The following is a 12,636-nucleotide window of genomic DNA, read 5'->3' on the forward strand; positions in this document are numbered from 1 at the left end:
CCTTTTTTTCTTTTTTTCGGGATGTCCCTTTGAGGCTTTGCAATACCAGTACGGTTCTCTACGTGTGCCTTTAGCTCCCACAATTCAGCCCTTATGCCGCGAGTTTGTGCGCGAAGGTCCGTTGATTTGTTCCTTGGAATGGGAATTGAGTGGTGAAGTCATTTCGTTTTCTACTGCAATATTTAATACTGAATTTCTCTATTCGTTACTACTAACGATACAAATTCCGCAGAATGTTCCTGAAACACCCATGGCGGTGAAACGCGCTTTCAAGCAATTTACTTGTTTACTTACGCATAGACAATACCACACAGACAGGGAACGTACGTCAATATGTCGATCTATCACTTCGCAGACTGTCAAAGGCAACTTCCTCGGGAATCAGATAAAATCTGGGCGAATTCGTTTGAATTTTCGGGCCTAACTGCAACGTCAAAAATAAAACCTACGTAATGTAGCACCTAACTGCGGCGGGCGTCCTTGCGTAAAGTGTCTTCTTTTGTGAATATCATTTTTTACGCTGCAGTCTTGTCCGAAAATTTCAAAAAATAGTGCTGCCTCGATGCAGGGAAAGGCTCCCTCCGCACATGGTTCGGCGCACACATCACGGCATTGTTTTAGATGCATACGCACTGTGAGATTACGAAATCGTTTCCATCACGAAGGGCCTGTTGAAATGTGGTCGGCTAAAATATCAAAGCAATGTGCGGCTAATCTCAAAGATGGCGGACGCTTACCCTAATGGGGCGACAGTGATGAGCGCTAGCTAGTTCGTGAAATGATTGACGAATTTGAAACGCATAGCATGACGAGTTTTATGATTGTTGCTGTGGGGGTGATGGTGGGTTCGTGACTAGCACTTTTTTGTTGTCTATGTCCGTACTAACATCAAACGGGCCTGCATGCTTGTAAGACTTTCTAACGCCCCTTACTGTCCTAGCTTTCTGTTCCGTAAGGCAAACTGGCAAACTATTAAATGACAGTAATATGTATTATTGCCCTTCGCTACTGCGTTTATACACCCTGTACCGTTTCCTTCTCTTGCATGAATCCTGGTTATGCCACTTTTGTGATCACGGAAATGCGTCTACGTGGGCGTTATTGCTTTTAAGCTCCATTGCCAGTTGAACTCCTGACCGAAAGACATGTTCGTGATGTCGACTGAATTCGATAGGTTTCGAGAGCAATGTCCCCTAATGCGAAGTCGACGGTGAATTAATTGTGCTTCGTGAAGTCGACCTTCAAGTAGCCTGCGAGGAGTATTGGCAAACTGCGGTCGAAAGAGGCGAGGGAAGACGGCGAATATCAGGATGCTTTCCCGGGACGCCTTTCAAGGCTTGTGACCTGGTCGCGTTGCGACCGCTCGCCCCATCAGGCTGCGACGACGAAGGTGCCCTCGGGACGGACGGACGCTGACTACGCGAAATCGGACCACTAGGCTATAACAGCTGGCGCTGTACGTACTTCAAGCCAAGCAGTGTCGCGTTTAAATGTTTCAAGTTCAAAACAAACATATTTAAAGCGTACAAAGCCGCGTATTGAAAATAACGAGCACAGGGTGCGGCCCCCGTGCTTTGTTCCGCAGCTGCCTAAAAGCCAGATTTGTATTTTCCTCTGCAGGCGGTGACGTTCAAGAACATGGAGTCTCTGCTGCGCATGTCCGACATCAGCCCCCTGGGAACACAGGCGTTCGTGCTCGACGAGGAGGCACTACTCGTCCGTGTCAGCAGTGGCTGGCAGTACGTGGCTGTGAGTATACTCGCTGCGCCTCTCGTGCACATGCTCTGGCTGCGAGGCACTTGGTGTGCATGTCCGCTTGATTTTATTTCGAAGTTATCGCGCACATTTCTTTCCTCGTGTTCTGTTCTCGTCCGGCCAAAGGGTTTTTCAACGCGTTTTCATCCTTTTTTTTTCTTTTCAATAACCGCGAAGCCTGCTTACGTCACCTGCTCTTTCTTTTTTTTTTTCTCGTGTTCACGTATGCTTTCCCTTTTTGAATACGATGAGTTGTAAATAAGGCACGCACCACGCTCATTCACTCTGTCCTCTCCAAAGGTGCACAGCTTTAAAATCCGGCCGTCTGAGGTGCTCTATGTTAAGCAGAGAAAGAAAATAACAGCAGCGTCACTCAGATAGAAACGTAACGAGAACCATCCAACGTGGCCTCTGAGTGCTTTGGGACTCAAAGAATTTTTTTTTTGTGTGTGTGCAGCTCGGATCTCTGGTACAGCTACCCAAGAAGACGACAACGGTAATTTGCTTTTTGTTGCCTCCCCCATGTGATGTTATTTCAGAAGCTAGCAATGCCAAAAAAGAGCTGTCTTGCGTGATATGCCCATTTAGTTCCCGCTAAATTTATGTTTTTTAACGTGTCCATAATTTTATTACGCTCCATGAGACACACTCTTATGGCTCTATGAGATTTGCTCTTTACTGATTTTATTCTAGTAACGTACACGTTTATTTCGCAATGTTCTGGTGTACCTTTTACAGTCTATCTAAAAAAGAGCGAAGCCAAGGTTTGACAACAGACCAGTAAAGGGGGCTAGTTAGCAGTTGTTGGGCAGAAAACCGGCAATGCTTCGTTTGTCTACCGTTCTTTGTGCATATATTTGAGTTCTAGTGCATGCCTGGCGGGGTTTCTGTAAATGTCCAAAGTTTGGCATTCGGTAGCACAGTTCTTTCTCGGAAAGCCCTCCCCTTGCGCGCATGAGAAACAGTTCTCGAAGGCTGTACTATAGAATATTAAATCATTTTTATTGTTAACCGCTACTACTTGCTTTCTATTGAGCACAAAACGGTGCTGCTGCATCCCCTGCCTCATCTCATGCAGCAAAGATACGAAGCTAGGCTGAAGGTGAACAAAGTTGATCACACTTGTCTAGAGCGCTGGAAAGGTGCAGTTCGTGGCGAATAAAGAGAAATTATGAAGCAGGAATTGACTTTCGTTGATAATTCTTGCACTGGAAAGCAGCTGAATAGAGACATGAACGCACAGGCACCAGGGCCTTACCGCTAGCAAAGCAGCTGCGAAAAGATTTCAGTTCATTTGCGCCGAAGCACACCGTCCGAGCACTCTAGACAAGTGTGATCGACTCTGTACTAGCTAACGAGAAGCACTGCTCTAGAAATAGTTTCGTGCCGAAGCGATGTATGCTAGAGCACGTACAGAGCTACCATTCAAAATAACCGGGACTTTTTTGCATGCATACTAGCTATTTTGTCACGAGAAAAAATTATGAGAAAATATGAGCGCCTTCTTCCGCAAACACAGCAGCAGGAAGTAAACATAAAAAAGCTCGAACGCATTGCAAGCGCTTATGAAATAGCACAGAATGTCTATTTTTGTTCTCTCAGTTGCAGTTTTATTCCTGGGATGACGCAAAAAAATCTCCAGGTTCCGTAATAAAAAAAAATGAGTTTATGCGTGCGGTTCAGAACCAATACGATTCGACACCCTGAGTCCTCCTTGTGCGAGCGGCAAGGAGAGAACCAAGACTGTGCTGGGCCCATTGCAGTAGCACATTGTACTACATACACGTTTTATTGCATCTTGTTGGCTTATATCACGTCTCTCTGTTTCGATGCTCTACTGATGGTGAAAAATTATCTCTCTGATCTCACAACGCTGGTTTTCTTGTTTATTTACACAGACTACGTCAACAGCATCGCCACTGTTGCCACCAGATAGTCTGCGGCTTGATGGATCTGTAGCAAAGGTAGGTGGTCTTTCAGTCGTTTACTCGTGCATTCTTAAGCGTCAGTCATATCTGCTCCCCTAACAAAGCCGGAACAGGACAATGCCGGTAACTATTTGTCGTGTACTCACCCAACGCGGTGTATAGTTGCTGTGGCAATAAGCCCAAGGGCGCGGGATCAAGTCCCGGCCGCGACAGCCGGATTTCAGTTCAGGCATAAACGCATCAGACGCCCGCTTGCTGGGTTATGTCAGTCTACGTTATAGGTCCCCAGGTGGTGGGAATTAGTCGGGAACCCTCCAGTACGGCGACCCTCACAGCCCATGTGTCGCTTCGGGACGTTAAACCTCACAGAACATAAATTTGTCGTGCACTCGTTCGCTCGAGCGTTCAACTACGCTTCCCACAGGTTGCGCGTGAGTGTGTCTGTCTTTATTCGAGACGTGGTTTGTGCGCGGCGTCAGGTGGAACAAACATCCGGCGCAGCACAGGTGATCGGTCGGCGTCTCGTCAGCGCGGCGCGGCGCTCTGGTTGCTCTTTGTTCAGTCCGAGCTCGACCGGAAGTGTCCAGTTTCATCTGGCCACACGCATATGTGGCTGTGAAGCTAATACTATACGCGCTTAGCAGCGACGGCGGCGCCGCCGCGCGGTCCTCTCCCGAAGCAGCACACTGGTGATAGGCGCCGTCGTCGCGCATAGCTGCTGGCCCTGCAATGCAGAGAGGTGCAGAAAGATGCGATGTCAAAAAATGGAAAGGAGTGCTCATATTGCGCAATACCGGAGGAAATTAGCCTCCTCATGTTGACTACTGACCAGAAACAACAAAGGGTCCTGATTTTCAAGCTACGTATTGGTAAAGAAGGGGGGTGTTCGTGCGCAGTGATTGTTTCACGTGAGAGGAATTATTCTCGGGCCATACCGTTATGATCACTAATTGAGGCCCGTGTTTGGAACGTTTCTTCTGCAAACTTCTGCGGGTGAGCTGTGTAGTGTTCAAAAAGGATCTCAACTCTATGTACTCTCAGCTATAGAAAGGCTCCGCGCCATCGCGGAATACACTAGCGCGTAAGCACGAGCATAAAACAGCGCCGAAGCCGAGCAGGAGGAGGACAATGGTACCGCTAAACCGTGTAACATCTCTGGTATTTTGTTTTTGACTAAATATTTTCTTTTTCTCATATGCATCGCTGTTATAGAGCACCGCATCCCACCAGTGCGATTTAGTCGAGGGGCCAGTTACATTGCGTTTGAGCATGACTGCATATAAATGTGATTACTGCCAAGAACAACCATGCACAGAATGGACTTCTGCATTAGTTACGGTGGCGAGCTGTTCGACTCCCCGCGACGTAACAGAGCCATGGCGACGAACACATGATGAATGTTCTGTGACTAGTATTTGCATTAAGAACATTTGCTAGTCGAAAGTTTTGGACGAGCCTGGAGGTGGAGGCCCTGGTATTTTTTTTTTCTTCACTTTCTGAGTTTTCTGAAATACATACAGCCTTCCTTTGGCGTATAGTATTAAAAGATGTTCTCAAAAATGTATAGAAATTTCCAGTTTCTGACTAGCTCATTGTCGCCTTGTGTCCTGTTAGCAACACCGCACTTCCCTTAACTAGGATTTCGTTTTCGAAGTATTTCCTTTCTGCCTTAAACGTATATTCCAAAACAAGGAAATCTGGTCAAGCGCCTGTTGTTTGTGCGGCTACCACCACGTGCTGCATGACGCTGAGAATAAAAAATTAATGCGAAGAGCTTGAAAGTTTGGCACACCCCATTGATTTCCAATGGCCGATAAAAATCTCCATTCCGAGCGCAGGAAGCATTTTATGAGTCAGATTTTGCAGCGTGCAGGAAGTGTAAACCATCAGTATCAACATCTTTGCGCATTATTTAAATGGAGGCTTTAGTTTGCTTTCAAAAATGTCCCCAATCAGTCATTCAGCTACGCGGTATTCGCTATTGGCGGCCGACAGATGGCGCCAGTTCGTGACGCCCAGGAAAGCTGGGCATGGTGTCATGGCTGTAGCCAAGCATCAGCTGACAGCGATGCTTGGCTACAGCGAAACCCACTGCGTTGATCTCTACGTGTTCTGGTCCCTGTGCGGCTATGAGATAAACGAATAAAAGCCCTAGTTTGGTATGCTGGTCCAGACTTAAAGCTGTTTGTATGACCGCAGCTCGCTTCACGCTCATAGTGTGCCAGAACTGTGCAGACATAAATGCCGGTGCCTATAGCACATGTACCGTCTTTGTCAAAAGTAACCAGGCTGCATGGTTTGCTTCTAGCTTGTACAGTGGAGCCCTTGTGACTTTCCTAAAGACCAAAAGTTGTTGGAAGGTAAGAAGAGCCCCAGTCCTTACCTTTAACGACCATTTCAGCTTCAGGGAAGCTGTAAGGGCTCCACTGTACGAGCTAGAAGCAAACCATGCAGCCTGGTTACTTTTGACAAAGACGGTACCAGCTCTAAATCGCAATACAAAGACGTCACTTAAATCACCTGGACACCAACCGTGCATCAATGCGTGGCTGTGCAAACCGCACTTCGTTTGCAGGCGGCGCGAGAAAAGGCGGCACAATCTGCGATCAAGTTTTTTTTTCTGACCATAGGTAGAAAACTAGCACCTAGGTTCCCGTTCTGGTACGAAGCGAATAATATTTTATATGTGCTATTTACGCAGTGCGGCAGGCTTCTGAAAACAGTTGTCTCAAGTTGTCTCCCCATAATTGCGAAATATGCATTCTTTAAAACAGAAGAAACAATCTGTTTATAAGACCATAAGTTAAAGGGTACAAATTTCAGCACTGGTGAAGAATACTCGCGCCACGTTCAAAATGTGAAAAAAGCTCCTGGTCACTTTTTTCAAAAAACCAAAATCTGTTTCATTTCTACGTCGTACAAAACACTCATTGGCCACAAGCGCATATTTTCGGTCACTTCTCGAAAACAGTAAAATGAATGAAGTCAGCGCTGCGCCATCTCCAGACATGTTCTCGTTCTAATCTTATGTGAAACCTCTTTCTAACCTTTCATAGCAATTTGCTCAAGTTAACAGGTACAGGTTCGGACATAAGCAATGATGATGACAGTGAATTTTGATGGCGCAAGGGCATCTGTGGCCAAAGAGCACCATGACACAGGGTTTTTTTCTCCTACAAGAGGAGTGGTCAAAGACCCATTTCCCATGCATTTCACCCTGGTTAAGCCGAGCACCAGACAGGTGGAAGCTCGTACCCATTGTATCACCGGTGGGTACCCGGCGGCACTGGGGATCGAACCCCGGACATAAGTAAACGGAGCGCGCTGTTTCGTTCTCAGTGCAATTACGCCTTCTCTGCCGGAAATGAAGAAACACTTCGTGCTTGAGAAACCGCACTAGCGTCCACTACCAGCATACGCATACCGCAGCTACAATTTCAATTAGGCAAAGCGTGAAATATTTTAAAACGCAGTAGCGTGCACCGTCTACTTTTGTCCGCACCTGTACGGCCTCACTGACATATTAAAGTGCTTGCTGATTTTTCCAACTTACTCTCTTTAGCTCTGATTGCGCAAAGTCTGGAAATGGAGGTGTTCAGATTGCTGCGAGCAACCTCTTGAGTGCATAGCTTTCAATTAAAGACACTGAGGACGCGACTTCGTGTACTTTCTGCTCTTGGTAAAATTCTAACCTTTTTTTTCTTGTTTTTGTGGCTCTGTTGACCTTCGTTCGGCAGCAAAAGATATACTTATTGCTGAAAAAATTTGGGTTATATGTGAAACATTTCTTCCCGTCACTCGTTTCAAACTCATTCAAGCTCATTTATACACTCTGAAATCATGACGGTGATCATTCTTTTCATACTTCGTAACAAGGGTTTCGGAAGAATTACTCCTGTAAAACACAACTTAACAAGGCGTTTTTTTATAACTTGTATGCTAACCTACCTGAACCTTCGTATTGGCGCTATAATTTTAGAATTTGCAAAAGCCTTTAATAAAGTATCTCTCTGGCGCTTACTAGTAAAAGCCTACCCGGCTAAGCTTGCGTCCAAGCATCTTAAGGTGGGGTGAGAATTTATTTTGTGGAAAAATTCATTTTTGAACTTCAGACTTCTTTGATAGCCTGAAACCAAGTAGCATATGGCTATGTTTCTATCTTTTCTTTATAGCTGGTGTTGATCAGTGGAAAATTTATAATGTGGTTATTTTATCGCTGAAAGATAATTCATTACAAAGCAGAAAAAACAACCACATGCCGCCGGTGGGGTCCGAACCCACGACCTCCAAATTTCGCGTCCAGTGCTCTACCAACCGAGCTACGGCAGCGGCTGTCCAATCTTCCACTTTCGAGGGTATTTACAGGTATGTGTAGTGTAAGTGAACCTTGAGAGTGTTCACCAGCGCCACCCTCGTCCATAGCGGCGGACGTAGTACGCCCTGCATTGCCACGAGTACCACGTAGGAACGTGGTCGAACGGGGAGAGCAGAAACTGTGTGACAACCCTCTTATGCTACCTGTGGCATCAAGAATTCCAGAACCGAGATCCTCGTTAAGCTACTGAGCAGACAAAGGGAAGAGAAATGAGAGGCTAATTAGGACATACATAAGAAGGAAGCCAACATTCACCGAAACCAAGGAATGCATAGAGGAATGTTTCTATCTTTCTGGAACCCAAAATAATTGTTCCCGCTATCTTTGGCCCGTGCGGCCGAAAAGTGGACACGGCCCGACGGGATCGCACCTAATTTTCACTAATTTGCTCTTTCGCGCTAATAATATTAATCATTTCATTAATAATATTAATCATTCATTAAAAGAAAAAAAAAAACAACATTTTGTAAGCGTGAAGACTATTCAGATAACTGCCTATGAGGCCATTTTATATTTGAATTATGGAAACGCGGGAAAAATCAAAATGCGCAAACAGTTAAATGCCACTCCTGGGTCGCTATGCACGTTTACCCTGACGTCATCACTTGCACCGCGGATCCAAACGAAGTGGCTACGGACCCATGGAATCATGGAAACAGCGCAGAAAAGGAACAAAGGAAGCGGCTGCGCTGACGCTGAGAGTGGGATACGCTGTAACCGGGGGTTATTTCTGTGTAACCACCGAACAGAAACTTTACACTCGGTTTGCTCAAACCTTCCTTTCTTTGTGCTCTTATACCTGTTTCTTAAGAAGCATGGGACCCAGCACAGTGATGCTTTTTCAGGAGTAAAAGTAGCAATCCAGATATAATTGCAATTCGTGTATTTTGTGTGTACATGGATTTTGTGAGTAATTTTGTTGTGTATTTATTGAATACACAAAAGTTGGATATCTGACTGAGAAAAAATACGTCAACTTTATAAACAACACTTCTTTCACGTTGGCTATGATTCTGGTTCCAGATGTGTAAGATAAACGGACCTTTGTGCACTCCTAATTTCAGGGCTGCGTAAGGAGTCACTTTGGGGTAAAAGTGCAGTTGGGGACAAAAGTCCTTGGCCAGTGCGCGCCGTAAACGAAATCGATAGTTCCATTATTAGCCGCTAGCTCGAGACCACAGCTGTGCAGGCGAAGCAACCGGATTTCGACTTTCCCCTAACAACAGCGCAAACGGTTTCGTTTACGGCGCCGCGGTCCAGGAGCTTTTGTACCCGACTGTACAGTTCTGTGAAAAAAAATCACTTTTTTTTTAATCTTGAACTTTGTGTAACTTTTTAACTTTTGTATGCAGGGTGTTTCACTAAGGACTTAACACAATATCTCAAAAAGGCTTTTTGAGTTAGAAGACCGCTGTTTCCGGCATAGAATTTTTACCGTTGTAGTACATCAATGTACAGCTAAAACGTGCTAATTAGCAGGTTGGTTAAATAATACTGAATAGTTAACCTTTTAGCTGTTACTTTTAGGCTCCTTAATTATTGAGAGGCATGTACCAGACCGTAAGTAATCTCCATATCAGCCTTTAGAATTTCGAATGCGCAGTTATCGTCGGCGCTGTGGCCAAAAAAATTTTGTCTACTTCAACGAGTTACGTTCACAGGAGATTAACTGCAAGCTTCTCGAAAGCGCATGCATTTTGGTGCGATGTAGGCAGAATTTGTTGGGCCACAGCGCCGAGGCTAACCGCGTTTTCGCTGTTGTAAAAACTGATATGGATTTTATTTGCGGTGGGCTACACGTTTCTCAATATGAGCCTCACAGTAACAGTTAAAAAATTAACTATTCACTTTTAGTTAAGCAGCCTGCTAGTTAGCACGTCTTAGCTGTATTTTCATGTAGTACACCGCTGACAATGCTATGCTGAAAAAAAGCTTTCTTCTAACTCAAGAAGCCTATTTTTAAAAATTGTGTGAAGTCTTAGATGAAACACTCTGTATAGTAATGAAGGATGAGTGACCCATGTAAGCAGCTGGCCAACGAAATGTTCGTGTAGCATAGTAGCGCGTATTTTAATGTGCCGCCTAACGTGTTGGAAAATATCGTCAGTGATTCTGTTCTCTCTTTCTCTTTTTTGCTACGGAAAACCAGATAAAAAGAAAGGTAAGAAAAGTTTTCTTTCTTAATGACACAGAAATGCATCATTAGGTACTGCCATTTTCTGCTAATGAAGTTGCTGGCTCTCTCGGTCTTTGAAGTAAACAGCGCACAAGAAGTAAAGATCAACAAAGACCAGCTGAACACACCAGTATGTTTCCTGGTCTTTTCTTTTATTTTTGTCTTCTTATGCGCTGTTTGCTTGAAGATGATGGTCAAGACACGCAAACATGCACAGTTGCTCTTCAGACGCAATCATACGAGAAGCGGCGTGTTCGATGTTCTATACCATGTGACCTGTTATGTTTATTTGAGAGCTTCCAATTCTGCTAGAACTGCAGCGCGCTAAGAAACCAGGGCTCTGCCTGACGAAACAATTTTATCCATTGATTGTTTGAAGGGTGAAAAATCACTCTTTAAGCTTTTCGCGCGTCGACAAGGTTTACTTGAATCTTTTTTCTTTTTAGCTAAACATAACTTACGAGGGGCATTCCTTCACGCGGCATTGTTTGCTCTTCGCTGCTGTAATAAAACCAACAAAGCTTTACACACAACACACGTATTGGTATGTCCAATTGGCCCTCCGTCTGAGGGCTTCGCTAAAGTACGAAGATTCAGCTCTGCCAATAAACCACCATTTACTACTCTGCGCTTGTTTCCTTTGTAGTTTGGTCCGTGCGTCATTTTATAATTCGGCATTTCAACTTTTCCAAGGCCAGCTTTGCACACCACCGCCGCCGCGGTGGTTGAGTTACGGAGCTCGGCTGCTGTCCCGAAAGACGCCGGTTCGATCCTGACCGCGGCGGTTGCATTTCCGTGGAGACGAAATGCTAGAGGCCCGTGTACTGTGCGATGTCAGTGCACGTTAAGGAACCCCAGGTGGTCGAAATTTCCGGAGCCCTTCACTACGGCGTCTCTCATAGCCTGAGTCGCTTTGGGTTTTTAAACCCTGTAAATCAATCAAATCATATTTGCGCACCTATGAAGTATTAACTTCTCGGATGATGGCAGATTCTGGTTGCGGTTGTACGAAAGAATGGGCTGGTCGGGGCAGCACTTCGGAAGAAGTGCGAAAATTCGGCACGCAGGAAAGACAGAGAGGGACATGCGGTTTCCTGTAGCCTGAAAGCCATGAGATGATGAATGCGTACTAAACCTCATTGATGCGGCGGCGATATTTCAACTCGCGAATTCCTACCCCTAACGAACAGACTACGCCTTGAAATAACAGTGTAACGCCTTCTTATCCTGCATCTGGTTTACAGGGGGAATGTTCAGTGGCGTAATTTCTAAGAAGCAAGCTTCATTTTGCAACATTCTTTTTGCAGCCACCGAAGGAAGCTCGCGAAAGATGAGAGACAGAGAGAGAAACTTTTGTTACCAAGTATGGTTCACGACCCCCGGGAGCAGAGCTCTTAGTTCAGGGCCCCATTTGCCGTAGCTATCCGGATGGCCTGGGCCACCCCGCGCTATCTGGTAGCACTAGTCGGCAAGAGCAAAATGACGCTCCACAACTTTCCTACTCAAACTTTTCGTGCGTTTCCAAAGGTCAACAGATACTGTTTATTTAATACACTGCCTCAGATTACGATGGGCGCTGTGATACATGGCACCGTTTCCTCCTTAGGTAGTACAGGAAGCGTAGCAAAGCTTTCCACATTTTTTCTTACTGCGATGCATCTTTTGCTTTGAGTTCTGCTACCGAGCATAAGTTCGCGGGTTCGATTACCGGCCGCGGAGGCCGCATTTCAGTGCCGGCGAGATGCAAGAACGCCCGTTCGATGCGCTAAGTCAGCGCACGTTGATCCGGGGCCCTCAACTACCTCGTCCCTCGCAGCCACTCCCTCAGCGTCAGCACGCTGGATTTTTTTTTCCTTGCGTATCATATACCTCTCCAAACTGGGCGTCGCCTCATACCTCACTGCACTACTTTGTGCATCTGGGGCCACCACTTCCATCGTTCCTGCACCAGCTCCACACGGCAGACCAGCCAACACTGAGGCGACGCCCTGGTTGGAAACCTCAATACAGGGCGTCAAAGCGTGGCTGCGTGCCTTTCCCGGCCGCGCGGTTTCGGTTTGGCCCGTGTGAGGGCCTAAATTTTTTTGCGCTGCAGCGGCTTATATGAATATTACTAACGGTGAGCTACAAACCACTAAATAAATCAGGCACTGAACTGTAGCAGTTAAAAATCAATCCATTAGATGTTAACTAATGAACCTGTTAGCACGTATTGGCCGTATTCTGATGCATATAACCGCTTATAAAATGTCGAAGAAAGCTCTCTTTTAACTCAAACAGCCTGCATTTGAAAAGTGCTTACAGTCTAAGGTGGAGCCTCCTCGTAAATGACAGGGGCTTCAGTCATGCAGTAGGGAAAGCTGCCGTGGCACGTAAATGAAGCTATTACCCACGCCATTGTT

At 45.7% G+C, this 12,636-nt stretch overlaps 1 protein-coding gene across 2 annotated transcripts in view; it reads left to right on the forward strand.

The window, feature by feature from the left end:
• The window catches only part of Mp (collagen XV/XVIII-type protein multiplexin), a 264,052-nt gene that overhangs the window by 230,969 nt on the left and 20,447 nt on the right, over positions 1-12,636 (forward strand). For both annotated transcript variants that reach the window (XM_089584492.1, XM_089584493.1), the window contains 3 exons: positions 1,621-1,749; positions 2,213-2,251; positions 3,654-3,719. In XM_089584492.1, coding sequence (XP_089440618.1) covers positions 1,621-1,749; positions 2,213-2,251; positions 3,654-3,719 — 234 coding nt within the window. The remainder of the gene's footprint in view (positions 1-1,620; positions 1,750-2,212; positions 2,252-3,653; positions 3,720-12,636) is intronic.

Source organism: Amblyomma mixtum, chromosome 3 (assembly GCF_055824585.1).
Source record: "Amblyomma mixtum isolate Tamu chromosome 3, ASM5582458v1, whole genome shotgun sequence".
Taxonomy (NCBI): Eukaryota; Metazoa; Arthropoda; class Arachnida; order Ixodida; family Ixodidae; genus Amblyomma; species Amblyomma mixtum.